General features: G+C 38.8%; 1 protein-coding gene across 1 annotated transcript in view; it reads left to right on the forward strand.

Annotated features, from left to right (window-relative positions):
* Window positions 1–14,039: 14,039 nt before the first annotated feature.
* The window catches only part of CCDC141 (coiled-coil domain containing 141), a 55,269-nt gene continuing 54,320 nt past the window's right edge, over window positions 14,040–14,988 (forward strand). The window contains exon 1 of the mRNA XM_054278131.1: window positions 14,040–14,141. Within this exon, the coding sequence (XP_054134106.1) occupies window positions 14,040–14,141 (102 nt within the window). The remainder of the gene's footprint in view (window positions 14,142–14,988) is intronic.

The following is a 14,988-nucleotide window of genomic DNA, read 5'->3' on the forward strand; positions in this document are numbered from 1 at the left end:
ATGTGTCTTCAAATACTATATTTAGATATTTTTCTTAGTTTTAAGCATTTTCTCCAAAGGAAAGCGATGTTTCAAATCAAACCATTTATTAAGAAACTGTAATTCCAAATTAACGGCTTTCTGTAAATTCAGTGATAAAGGTACTTTTCCTCTTCAAGGTTTTGGCAAAGGAAATATCATTTTTTTTTCATGCACTTAATGCAATGTTAAAACATTACATTAATATTAGTTTAAAAGTAACTGAATTTTTACAGACCTTATTTATAAAAAGACTTTTTTGGTATAATCTTTTCAAATTTAATTTAGTAGTTTAATTTAGTTTAATTGCATTTGAGAAAGCTGATGTTATTACAGCTAATATTTGGAGGATATAAATTCATTTAGAAAGAACCACACCATCAAAAGTATGCATATATTTAATATAAAGTGCAAAGACATAAGTAAATTAATATAGTTATAAATAAGCACCATGTCTCCAGTTCTGCAGCATTTGTAAATTGAATCTGCTTACAGTAAATTATGGTCTGCAGTATAAAATCTCATTAAAATGTTAGAGTAAGCAAGTATTACAAACACTTTAAATTATTTTCTGGGTTTTATTTTATTTTGGGTTTTTTTAAATTTTATTTTATTTTTTTACTATATTTAGGGGCTCAATACTGTATGCAAACCCAGGGCAGTATCAGAAGCTCTTCACTCATTCCTGTGACAGCTGCATGCACAACTTGGAACTGATGACTGCTCACCCCAGTAACCCTGATGTTAATTTTGGCTCAGTGTGTGTAGTCCAATCTTGATGCTGCTCTTATCTGTCCTTTGACATTCCTAGGGGCCACTGGATCCTGACTTTGACCCCGTTGACTCTAATTGAGTCTCCAACACAGCATCTTGGGCTGTGCCAGCTTTTGCTCTGCCTTTCTGCTCTCTTCCTCTGGAATTCCTTGTCTTTAGGCAAATCAGGTGTCTGGCAAAGGGCTGTTTACCAGCACTTTGCCATTTGCCCATTTTCTGCGTATCAGGAATGAGGGCAAGTAGTTTTCTAAGTCGTGTTGCATGAGAGTCTGCCAGATATTTCAAATCCTATGAACTCTGAGACTTCCTAGCTTACTGAAACAATGGAATAAATGTTTTCTGTTAATACTGCTTTAGAATGTAACTGATTGAGAGAGGGATTTTTGTGCTGGTCTGTACTCTTATGCAATCCTCTCTGGTTGTACTTGGTGCTGAACCTTTAATAGCCCACAAAGTCAATGAGATACAGACTTACTAAAAAGCAAAAAACCCTCTGCTCAAGTAATCCGTTGTTACTTGTCTCTGCATTTACCACTGCAAAAAGAAAGGTGGCTCTACTTGTAGCTCTTCCTCTGCCTTTTTTTTTTGGTTGCAAAAATAATTCAAACAATGAAATTCCAAAAGATGCAAATATGTTTCATATTTTTTAAACAGAGATCACATGCAGTGGAGGGTATGGTGCTGCAAGGTGTGAGATGGGGAGATACCCACAGAAAGGGAAGGATTGGCTGTAAGGATCGTAATTGTCATGCCCCTCAGTACATTACAACTAATGACTTGTTCATGGTAATGAAGTGAGCACTGAGGTTTTCTGTGCTCCTGTTAGCCAAATTTGGATGTATTTGAAATGTTTCAAAATATGATAACTATTTTGTTACTCTTGCTGGTAACGCAATCCTGAGTGTGCTTTTTGTGACAGTGAATGGAAAGGTGATCAACTTGGTAAGTGCCATCCCTTTTTCCTAGGCCATAAATTGCACAGACTGACAGCCATAGAAAATGCTTATACCTACAAGCTCTTTTATTGCAAAATGTGTGTGGACTGTTGTATTAGTGTCCATAAAAATGTTTGGTGCTGTTCTCCATTTAACTTTTTATTGTGTTTAGTAGGATTAGTGGGGCTACATTTTTCTTGGAAAAGAAATAGATTTGGTCCATGGGCTTCTATAGCTTTGTGTGAGTGACTGATTCAGGGTTCAAATAAAGCCCACTCTGGAGGTGCAGCAGTGGGTGGAGAAGGGCTGTGTGCAGAGCAGGATCATATAGCACTTCTTGTTCCATCGTGCAGGCCAAGGATATCAGTGCCAGCTGACAAAAATATGAGGGGAACATTTTTTTTTCCATCACAAAAAAAAAATAAAAGTGTCAGTAGGTCACGCTCACAAAGTAAGGTTGTCATGGGCTTTCTGCAACAGTAATGACATGTGATGGTGTTATAATAGCCTCTAGTTTCCTGAATTCTTTCTACAGGATAATTTTAATTTCTTTAAGGAGATTATTAAGAAGGAGGAAGAAGGAAAGCTTTTTGGAGCTACAGATTAAATTCTCTAATAGCTCTGAAGCTAAAATGGTGAGAAATGGATGAAAGCAAAGATTTGGTGATACCTAACTTGTGAAGGATTGATTTAGTATCTCTACAGATTCTTGTATAGGCAAAAAGGGAGTTGGGACTGTAAAAATGCTAGGTTGTTAGATTTCTGTTCTAGTTTTAAAGAATACCTAGTTTAAAAAAAAAAGCTTGAAACATATAGAATAAAAATCCATTCATATGTAATAGCTGCAAAAGTACCTGAATGTGAGCTGCAGAGCCACAAACTGTTTGAGTATCTGGAGCTTGCATAACATGGTTCCAACTAATTAATTCATTCATTATCTCTTTGGAGAGGTATCGTCTTTTCCAGGTTTGTGGAGAACTGATACACTCTAAAATAAGACAAAAAGGCAAATAGTCAAGCAGTTACTCTATTTGTGGTTTCTTCCAGTCACTGTGAGTCTCAGTGGATCGAGTTTTCTGTAGTGTGCCATTTCCACAATTTCCTGGTGTGTAATAGTGCAGGCAATTGCAGAGTTCCTTCTGCAGAATCAAAATCAGATGTTAGGAAAATATTATGTGATATCATTTTTAAATTATTGATTTCCACAGGCATCCCACTTTTGTTTCCTTTAGTTAAATAGTGACTATACCTGTCAAGACTGCATCTTCATTGAAAATTCTATTAAAAATCTAATTGCATACCTTCTGCAATGCTATGGACTCAAGGAGTACTTCAAGATATTTTTCATCTAGGTTTACTGTGTGCACATACAGGTAAGACTAAATAACCACAGAAAAAGGAGATTTATTTTTGATTGATTGATCCCTTTACACAGATCTCCCAAACACATGGTATTTTAGGACCATTTTTCTGTGATTCCAAGTTTAATTTGGAACATGAAAGTGAATCACTGAAGCAACTTGTGAGAATACTTGTCTGATTCTGTGAAATTGGAAGACAACATATCACATATCAAAGATATTCATCAAAATAGATGTTTATGTGACTGTAAAATTTCAGTTATGTTGATACAAGAATGAATAGAAACAGGATCTATTAAAAGGCTTTTAGTATATTTAAAGCACAAATTAAACACTTCAGCTCAAAATAGCAAGGAAAATTAATGTAACAGCCTTCTCTTTTCCTGTCTGTTGACTTTAGTTTACATGGGTCTCTATTACAGCAAAAGTTATAGGAATATAACACAGAGACAAGAGGAAGGCTGAGTCAGGAGATAAATACCTCTTGTGAAAAAAATGCTTTCTTAAAATTTCATGTGTGCTGAGGAAATATATTGGAAAACATTACAAATGAAAGTGAAAATACCCATTTTAATTTAAGTTCAATGAGAAAAGTTCAGCTAATTTTCCAGATACTAGTGATATTTACAGTTTATAGGGCAAAGAGCAGGGCTAACATTTCTGACTTTTAAGTCATGAAGTAAAGCAAAGGAAACTTTATTTGGTATAATTTTGGGATTTTGAAAGAAGGTTAAGTGCAAACAATTGGTTGTGTTAGCAAAAGTTGTGCAGGTAATGTGCATTTTTTAATGCAGATAAACCACAGTTTTTAAAATAATAATGCAGTTTCATTGGCAGTTTAATGACAACATTGAAACATCAAATGTGCTGTGATTACTGAGTGCCAAGGAGAAACTATGTTTTTGTGCACAGGTAACTAACAGACAAAATGTGTTTCAAAGTAATTGTGTTGAAAAGCTTAATTTAAAATTATTATGCATTTTTATTTATCATTCTTCAGTGTTAAATAGATATTTTTTACATATTAGGAAGCCTTTTAACTTTTCCACCAGCAGATAGCTGATAATTGCTATCAGACACCACTGATGCAAGCTCCTGTTGGGAAACCTCATAATGCACATTGGATTTGTGTGTAAAGGGGGGGAATGCTGCGAGCTGTGTAAAACACCCTATTGATTTGCCAGGCTCATACATCTGTGCTTAAAATGTTTGAGTGGACCTAATGTAACCACCCCTACTTTCTAACACTCAGAATGTAAAACTCTGTGTTTGAGAAGGCAGATTTAGCCCCAGACTGTGAGTCAAACTCCTATTGCAAACCATGCCACTGGCTGTTCATGGCCCAGGTGACTGCCTCCTTTGCACATCCTGCTAAACGTGGTGTCCACCACTACTCTGGGCTCTCCTGAGGATCCCAGTGGTACAAATCCCAGTCTTGTACTGTCTGCTCTGCTACAATGCTGTCACTGTCAGAAAACAACATGCATTAGGTGGGTTTAGAAATAGTGAAAAAAGCTTTCATGGTGGCTTGTAGGTCTCAGAACGCACACAGCAGAATGCTTGGGCAGCTGTGTAGATGTGTATTGTGCTTGGAATAAGGCTGGGACAGCTCTTGGTAGAACAGCCCTGAGACTTCAGTGAAGTCCTGAGAATTGCTGACTCTATTTGAATGGATATAAATGTTTATACGTTGGGCCTTAAAAGCTTTGAGCTGTTTCCTAGAGTTTATACCAAATGTTGATTCTAATAATCTATAAATTATGAAAATAAAGTGGAGAGGAAAGCTTATCTTTAAGCTAAGGCTTTAAGAATAGACTTTTGGAAGAGCTGAGAGAAAACTTGTAACTTGAGACATTCTATAGCAGAATGAAACATGAATACCTATCAGAACCCAGATTTTAATTTGTTAGTTTTCTCCATTTTGGCAGGAGCAGTCAATGTGTTAATTTCAGAGGTGCAATTTTCAGGCATGGTTCACTATGTCATGCTTGGTTTGCAGTGAATGAGTTGCCATCTCAATTTTGGGTTTTCTGCTTCCCATGTTCATTTTCCTAGAGTGAGTTGCAGATGCTGGGTGACAACATATTCCCAGTGTCATTGCTGAATTTCCAGGCATGCCAGGATTGCTCATGATTCCTGTGCCTCACAGGATAAGAGGCTGCAGAGTTCCAGTGGGCTGTTGAGCTCCAGTAGAATGCTTCTCTCTGTGCCAGGATTTCTCTGTGATAAGTGTCTTTTAACATTCCATTCTCCCCTTAAGGTTTTTAGGCTACTAGGAAAGAGAGTAGCTTCATGGTGCCCCAGCCATTTCCACAGGCAAGCTTTAGAGCATGGTTACTTGATATTTAATATGATATTGTGATACGAGTCTGACTTTCAGAGACTTGGGAACAAGCCATATCTAAACTGGTACCAAGAGCAGCCTGTTCTTTTTCTCAGCCTTTGTATCCAGCTCTGTGTGCTTCTATTGGATGTACATAACTGCAAGCTGGGCTCAGCAGGGTGAGGATTGTGCAATGTATTCAACACATTTGAGTGCCACTCCACGTATCAGTGGTGATGATGTGAACGTGATGCTCTCTGTCTGCTTTATATCACTCAGTGCCTCTCAGAGCATGGCCTTCCTCTTCTCCTCCTCCCCAGGACTAGTGTATCCAAAGGAACACAGTAATTTGTGACATATAAGCCAGGGTTAATATTAGTGCTTTGCTAGAAATGGCATTAAAGGGCTGCAGTGAGCTGCACGTTCAATGAGCCTTGCTGGATTTTATTTCCACTCGTTGCATGTGGCCAATTTGTTAGGTAGCTGCTGTTTGCAGGCATCATTTCATGGTGCATTGCCTCTGCAGAACCAGCCACACATGAAAAAGCCAGGGCATTTGTTCCTGCAGGTGGTGGAAATGTGAACTAATTGAGTGATTTTGTATTTACTGTTAGCTGTTACCTCCTTTCTAGGTATTGCTTTGTCTTCTGGATTTTATCAGAGGTATGTCCATGTGTCTATACCACTAAACTCTTTTATTCAGCAGCAATTTCATCAGACTTTGCAAGTGATCCAGCAGACATTTTAAGAGTTTCTTCATTGTTTTCCAAAGAAGGGTTTACTTTTGGGATTAAATGGTTGGTACTGCCAGTGTGTGTTGGGAGGGGGTGGCAGCTGCATCCCCCTCTTCACAGTGTTGCTAGAAAGGAAACCTCATCAATATTAAGGAGTAGCAAGATGTTATAGTCATGAAAATTTTGCACACACATGGAGGATATAAAAAGCGCAGCTGAAATAATTTTCATCTTAGAATACTAAGATGATGGGGGTTTCCCCTATATATAATAGTGAGACCTGAAGAGCAGTAGCAAGAAAAAAACAAAGGTGGGAAAATCATTTGATGAATAGTGTGTTTCTCATACAGTGAAAATATTTAAAAACATCTTTTGGTTTCAATAGGTGGTCTTTAATGTTTTGGAAGATCAAGCTCATCCTTTGAAGTCAGTCAATCAAACACCCTGCAAAAAGAAGGAATATTCACATAGTGAGAACTAACATAGAGAAAGGAGTTTAGTTACAGGATAATTATCAAACATCAGAAGGAGTGGACAAAAAAAAAGATACAAAAAAAAGCCCATCGATTACTCTTGCATGGCATTTTTGTCCTGAGAAAACTGAAAGTAAGGTTCTGAAACATGGTTACTGCAGATCCTGCTGCATTGACAAGGGATGACTTAAGTACATCATTTGTCTCTGCTTCTGAAAAGACTTGCATGTAATGAAAATAAGATAGAGGACTCCTCAAAAGCGTCTGTTAATTTAGGCCAGATTCTAAGTATTCTAAGTAAGGACGCAATTTGGTCCTTACCTGAAAGGGACAGGCAGGATCTGGTATGTGATCCATGTTTGAGGTATTAAGGTCTGGAAGAGGGCAATGTGTGACCAGAACATATAGAGGAACCCTCAGCAGTGTCAACCTTCAAGTAGCAGTTATACAGGATGGACTTATCTCTTAAAATAAATAAAGCTATTTATAACCCCACTGATAAATTACTTTTTTGAAAAGAATTCTAAAGCCTCATGATTCTCTAACACCTAAAATTCAGCTGCCCTGCTGAATATTTCTTTTCCGGATAAATATCAGTGGTGTGAAGTAATGTTCTATTACAAGTGTGTCTGGGAAGCATATTTGTGTACATGTTCTAAATTTAGCCTTCTGAAAGTTGCATAACTCAACTTTTCCAAACAATAGCAACAATATGGCTTTTGTGTTTTGGTGTGGTATGCATGATTGTATCTATTTAATTAGTCCCCTGTTAACTGAATGGCTTATACTGATCTTTTTGCATCTGCTGGCTGATTGTGCTTCACAGGTCTGAACAGAGAGTTTCACTCTTAAAAGATGGCCCTAAAAACCCAGTTATACTGCTTGAAATCTGAACAGTCTGTAAGATTTTTAACTGACGTTTTCATTTCGCAAGTTTAGTACATGCATCTGTATTTATGTATAAACAAGGGAAAAATTAAACTGAAATAGTCTTTTAATACAGCTGAAATGGAAATGCAAGTTAAACACAGAAAATTGAGACAAGGGGCCAAAGTGCTCCAAAGTTACCTTGTTAGTAGTTTGTAGCTGCTCTGAGAGTTCAGTGTAGATTACCAATCTGTATCTTAATCTTCCTTCTTTACAGAGAGAAAGAGTAGCCTGTCTCACGTCTATATTTGGTGCAGAGTGCGTACTCTACTGTGCTAACACACCACATCAGGAAGGAATTTCAAATGCTCCCAAGGAATTCAGTAACAAAAGTCCTGTTGGCTTTTCTTACATGCATGGGCAAGGGAACATAGCAATCCTGTGTAATAAACTCTTCTCTTGCTGCCGCTGCTGCTGCTGGAGCCTCAAACACCGACTAATGAACCCTCTAATGTCTCTTCACCCTCCTCACAGAGCTGAATACCCCGGGCCACCGTCTCTGTTGACAACCTTTCAGCTTGCTGACTTGTGCCTGTGCCACCTGTGAGCTGCTAAAACGGCTTCACTTTTGCATTCACCAGGGTAGAGCTCCATAGGCTGTGCAGCATTTGTTTTGGACAACACCCAGTGAGACAGAAATGTTGAGCTTCTCCAGGGGTGCTGATGGGGTAAGTCTGTTCTCTGGCTGATTCTGTGGAAACTGGAGAGCCTCACTGCCATTTCTGCAGTGAACTTCACCCGGAACATGAGAGAGAATAAGACATTGTCCCTTTGCAATTCACACCTGTGAACTGTTTTCTGTTTTGATTTTTCCTCTTTTACCCCATTCAAAATTCAAATTTTTTACTGTCTATATTTTGCTACTATAGGTACACTTCAACAGTCATCAAGTCACTTCTTTCCTATGTCTTTTCTCTAGCTATCACTTTGAGGAAAGGTGTAAATCCAACTTGCAATTTTTATTGTCTTTGACAGCAAAATCAAATTAAACTTGCTTAAAAATATGATAGCAAGTAACTAACATCTTCCAATTAGAAGAAATCTGTTCAAACAGCTTGACTTTGAGATACAGGTGTTAATCACTCAGAGCTGTCAGTGGCTTCAGATTTGTTGCGGGGGCCTGTGTTCCCCTCTCTTTCTCTTCCTTTCCTCAAAGTACTTTTTATCCTCTTCTAGTTTATTGTTGTATGAAACCACTTCAAGGTTATCTGCAAGTAAAGAATCTGAAGAATTTTCTTTTTCATGGGGTTAGTTTTAACAAGGAAAGGAATTTCTTTCTGAGGGCACTAATGTGTTAATCCATTCTCAGAATAAGAAATTTGTTTTGCTACAGGGGTTCTTAAGTGGAGAATCCAACACCTTAGTTTATTATGCTGCCCATCTTGAATCATGTGCTAAGATAACAAGATATGAAGAAAGTAGATTAGATGAGTGCATTACTGCCAAACTTATTATTATTAGTTGTTGTTTTTATTGTTATTATTATTATCTCTTTATTTCCAAAAACAGGGCAGTTATACCCTCTTCCAGAATTCAAGTCTAATGCATAAAAATGTAAGCAGTCCCTATGTGCTGCATACCTCTTTATCTTGTATATAAGACTAGTAAACAACTGGAAGACAATTTTTAAAATAACAGATGCTAGAAAGAATGGTGTTTGCTTATGTAACACTTAGAATCTGGAGTTCTAAATTTAAAGGTTATATGAGCTTTCTTAAAATTAATGTGGAGGCTGAAGTGACATTTAATCCTAGTAAAATTTGCTGGATTTTTCTACCATTCAATAAATAATAGAGATTTAGGTACTATTTATTTTTTACAGGTTCTAGGTACAAATAGTATGTATACTTTGTGGAAATCCTCTAAGATCCATAAAGAGGGATACAGGCAAGACAAAGTTTCAGGATCAAAGAGCAGAACTTGATAAATTGATGACCAGTGGACTGAAATGTTTCAGCTGTTATTGCTCTCCATGTCTGTTTACTGTATGGGTTTTTTAAAATGTTGTTGTCCTTGGAAGCAAACAAATAATGATTTTTGCTCTTACCATTGCACTTAATTAGCAGTGTTAAGATGCTTGCTGGTTTCTAAATCTCTGATACACTGCTGGTTTTAGTTAGCAGTCTTGCTTTATTTTCTTTCACAGAGATGTTCAGTGTGACAGCGATAACTTTCCTATTGGCGGTTTCTCTGCTTTGTGTGATGGTGCTTTTTGGCTAGCTTTTTCTTTTCATGCTGATTTCTTAGTGTGGTATGAAGTGTATTTGGGACAGGTGATGGAGGAAAAAGAGTAGAAAGGTTTTTGTTAGGGGTGATGCGCAGAAAGAATGGGGATATACAAGAATATAATTCTTCACTATACTTTGATGTTTTAAAATAAAATTAATCTGGAACTATTGTTTCTGGAACTGAAACAATACTCCTGGCAACACTCCAGGACTATAGTGTGTTCTTAGAACTTTTTGCTGGAGAGAAGCAGGTTGTCTCTTTTACCCCTTTTTCACTTTTTCACACCTAGCCCTTTACTGGGACTTCTATGCTTTCTCTTTCCATGGCAAGGGCAGGACAATCTCCTTTTGGGGCCAGCTGGGTCCTGGGCTGCTTTAGAGTTGCCTTCTCCCAAGTTCCTGAGCTCTCAACTGACCCAAAAATGCCTTCTGCCTGTGCTGCAGCTCTTTCCTACTGAAGTTCATGTAACTTCCCCCGGCTGGCCCTGTCTCTCCCTGCTGGCCTGCTCACAGCTCCTGTCCTGCCTGCAGGGCCTGGCAGCAGTGACCCCTCATGGCTGTGGGGGAGCCAGGCCCCTGGTGGTGCCCATAGCTCCCCCGTGTCTGGGTTTGGGGGAGGACAGACCTCCCCAGCCTCAGGGCCCTGCTGGGGCTGTGCTGCTCCTTGCCCTGCCTCTGGATGAAGGAGTTTGATTTGTGCCCAGCTGCTGTTGGTCCTGTCCCTCTGGCCCTCAGTAAAGTCTGCAAGGGCCACGGTTCCCTCCTGTTTTCTGTCAACCTTCTCTCCAGGGCAGCTCTCTGCAAGAAAACTTCTTTCCACCTCAGTGCTAAGAAAGAGATGACATTCCAAGTTACTGCTCCCCACAGGCCATCCATGTGCTGTCTGACCTCTGTTTCCCGCCTGTGTCCCCTGACTGTTGCCAGGATGGTTTTTATCATTCTTTATTTGGGGTTTTAGGAATAACAGGTTAGAATTTCAACCACTTTGTCACCCTAGAAACATATTCAACCAGTGTAGGGTAAAAAGAGACCTCTTCCAGGAGGAAAACCCACCTTTTGCTCAATGCTCACCCTTGAAGTGACCTCATGGCTGTTTTATGGGCCTGGGGACTTGCAAGACCGCTTGCTTTCGTGCCCTCATTCCTGATGATACCTGGAAATGGTCCCTACTCAAAAGGTAAGACCACAGGAACCAGTAGAAAGCAGCAAGCACAGTCCTGGAGAGGACTGATGTGTTTGTCCCTGTTTCAGGTGGGGCTGTGGAAGCAGTGTTTATTGGAAGCCCTTTTTGCAGGCCTCATGAAGCCCATGAGTTTGAGGGATGCTTCCTTGCCTTCTTTGCTGTGTATGCCTGTCCTCCCAGGTCTGAGACGAGGAAGGAAGAGGAGACCCACTACATTTACAAACCAGTCAAAGTGAAGCAGCTGGGGGCTTTGAGGCTGCAGGGAGTGAACTTGCTCTCTCCCAGAGGCATTTTCATAGTGCACCAGCAGCTTAAAAACTCAACAGAAAGAAACTTATCTCCAGGAAAGTCAGACCCTTTTTCTATGTATCACTATCAAAACTGTGAATAGCACACTTTGCTCGCTACACATGAGGAAAACCTGTGGATTGGACACCCTAAATGTTAAAAATTAAGTGAATTTTATCATATTTACCTCTCAAATCCATTTTACGTACAGTTGTTTCAGATAATACATGACATTATTTACACTAGAGAGACTTGATCTTTTTTTCTGTTTTCCTGAGATTGTTTCCTTTGTTCCTTTGTTCAGTTTTGTTGTTTCCTGTGGACAGCTGGTGAATGTTCTTTTCCTCTTGTCATTCTTCTTTCACACAGCAGTAGCAAAGGGAAAATACTTCTCTCTCCTGACACAAATAGCCCACCTTTTTCTGGCTGCTACCAGGATTTTGTTTGTTTCAGACACAGGAACAGACAGATAAGTAAACAAGATGGAGAAAAGCATGCTTGTTAAATTTTGCTCCCTTGGACACAGCTGAAACTGCTCATCATGCAATGCCAAAATCCTTTCTTTCCTCCCAGGGTTATATTCTAAGATATGTTTTGATTCCTTGATAACTTTTCACTGCCACTACTCTGATGTTTCCCTGTCTCTGTCTTCTATGCTTAGTGTAAGATGAATAAACACAATATCCATGCATTTGTTATCAGATATTCTGAATCACTTGTTTCAGTTGTTACCAAATTTGCTTATAGTCAACTTCTTGAGTGTGGCATTTTTCCCTTATTTCCAGCTGTCAGCACTATGAAAAATGATACCTCATTTAACTTGAGTGAAAAAGAGCTCTTATGTCTGGCTACCCGAGGGAAATGATGGATTGGCCCAACTTGTGCCATGAAAAAATACACTTAGAATGCTCTTCTGAGAACAAAAACTCAAGGACATAATACTGAAATTGGTTTGTAACTCCTTTTGTAAGAGTAAAAAGAGGTTTGCCTGTGTTTTCCTAATTAGTTTTTCCAGCAGCCAAGTGCTGTTTGTCCTCAAAGTGCAGTCCTGCCTGCAGGGTAAAAATTCCAAAGTTGCTAGTCTTCTGGAATGTTTTTTTGAAAGCTGGATTTAGCAGGTTTTGTAGAATGGATCTATCTTCAATTCAGACCAAAATAGGGCTCTCTTATGTTTCAATCCTGAAGTTTTCTTTAGGACTTCTGTCTCCCAGGTTTTGTGTAGAGATTAATTATCAAATTTTTGTTCTGCCATACTTATTAGAGGATTACACACAAGTCCCAAGGAGAACTGTCTACTGTGGCAATACCCAAGAAATACTGAGTACTGAGTACTGTGGCAGGGTCCCTGGGTCTCGTACAGATGTTAGGAAGAGTTTCAGAAAACCGTGTGATATTTGTTCCTTGGTTGGCAGCTTGAGGGCTCATGGTTGTGTTTTGGCACAAGGGATCGATTTTGCTTTGCCAAGCTCATTTTGTTTAACCACAATTAAGGGGTTCTTCATATCCTGTTTGAAACTCATGGTTTGAAGGCGGTGCTCAGATTAAGAATATAATCTGCTAATAATTGGAGGGAGGAAGAAATGAACAAACAAAAAAGTAAAATCCTACCTTGAGATATAAATTGAAATTCCGTGTAACTACCTTAAGTTTCTTCTAATCCAAACTATTTTAGAATTTGCTTCCAGATCTTGATTCCATCGCAGGTGTGCATGTCCTTGTATGTAATTAGAAATCTAGTTTGTATAAAAATGTATTTAAATGTTGCTTATTTTTAAACAAACCAAACAAGCAGATGCTTAGGGAAGACTTATGGATGTGGTTTCTTGGGTGGAATTGTTTTTCCAGAGTGACCTGCAAGCCTAAACACCAGTGTCACTTTCTCAGCTGTTCTGTGGAAGGAAACCCAGCAGCTGCTGTCCCATAGTGTGGGCTACTTGTGGCATGCTCTGGACTATGCTCTGGTCAATAAAATTAATATGTCAAGCCAACATGGTAATCTAAACATGTCTAATAATTCCCCACACTGAATAAAAAACTTAAGCAGTGTTTAAGCAGCTATTGGAGAGGTCTTCCTTATGCCCATTTAAACAAAATGAAGACTCTAGAAACAATTTCAGATTAAATTTAAAAGAAGGTAAATTATCTTAATATTAGGAATAAAATATTCCTTAAGAATTCAAAGTGCTTGGTTTTCTTCTCTTATTGTTATGGTCACTATACCTTTAAGAATTTTTGGATTAGAAATCCCTTGTTTTAATTTAACATTTTATATATATACACATGCACATCCTGTTTAAAGACTTTGATTCAGCAGAAGAATCATGTTGAACATATATATTCAGTAACTAGTAAGTGAAAAAATATTTACAGTTATAATGTGAAAATGTAGATTTGATGGTTGCATGTTCAAAACCTCATAACACTGGGTTTGTACAGAATCAATGGTAAATTCTTTTCTAGCTGTTATAATTTGAGAACTTTTTTTACATTTGGTTAACTGATGTCAGGCGATGTCCATGGAAGAAGCCCTTCACACTTCAGATGGTGACAAAAAAGAGCAGGCAGCTCAATGCTACCAAACTAGGGGTGTGTCAAATCTCTCTCAAGAATGATAAACTCAATGGAGGTGTCTATTTTTAACCTCCTGTTCTTTCCTTTTGGCAGACTAATCAGTGTTAGCTGAGCCGCTTCACTGAATGAATCCAAGGGACTCTGGTGCTTTCTGAGATGAGCAGTGGACCCTGAGAGGACAGCTCAAGCCTGCTTTGATGTCTGCAGCCCCATTGTGAAGCACCATGTCGGATGAAGCCAGCTCGGAGCAGAAACCTTCTACAACAACAGTCAGCTCCGTTGCTGTGCAGGCTGGGGATGCCAGCATTGTTATAGCTGTGCTGAAGGTAAGGCAGAAACTGCTGGCATGTCTGCTCTTGTCTTTCTGCTTTTAAATATTCTGGGCAAACGAGTAGTTAGCATAAAATGATGCAGAAAGGCCATTTGATTAGTCAATATCTAATAGACTTGGAAGTTAACACTTGTTTCTCTTCACAATTACTCTTGGTGGCTTTTGGATTACGGATAGCTTTTTTCCAATGGAATAAATAGTCTGGTCAAAATATGTAAGGTCTGGAAAGAAATTCCTCTTACTCTGTTTAAAAAGAGTTAAATTAAAAGTGGCATAATAATGTGTTTAAAGCACGATGATTGCAGTCAAGCCTCCTTGAGTTACTTTAACCTGTACTCAGCAATAATTTTACACAATAATTAGCTCTAAAACTCCACAGATGAGGTATTTTTTGGGGGAAAATAGTCTAAACTTAATAATGAGTAGCTATTTTTGAAAGCTGTGAATCCACAGTGGCGCGTGTTTCAGTAAACCCTGTGTGCATGCAGTTGCGCTTATAAGCACCGAAAGGTCTCTTTTGTGAGCTGGAATCCACACCTTCACACCTGGCATTGGGAGTCAATCTGGATGCTAGTAATTAATCCCAGCTGGAATTTATTGGCATTTTTTCATTCTCCAGGCAACCTGGAAAATGTGCTAGCTTCAGCCATTAGAGTCTATTTGTGATGCAGAATAAGGTGATAATGAGTTGAGTTGTCACCTAATTCAGGTGATTACCTCAGTTGTGGGAAGGTTTTTTTGAGGTCAGTTTTCACCCTTCCTGTCAGGTGGTCTGTTGTTGCAGGGGAGTGAGTTCATTGCAAGGAGACTCAAGTTGATGTGAAGTCATTTATTTTCCCTCT

This window comes from Melozone crissalis, unplaced genomic scaffold (genome assembly GCF_028551555.1).
Source record: "Melozone crissalis strain CALT ecotype California unplaced genomic scaffold, PUWL_Pcris_2 ptg000023l_1, whole genome shotgun sequence".
Lineage (NCBI taxonomy): Eukaryota > Metazoa > Chordata > Aves > Passeriformes > Passerellidae > Melozone > Melozone crissalis.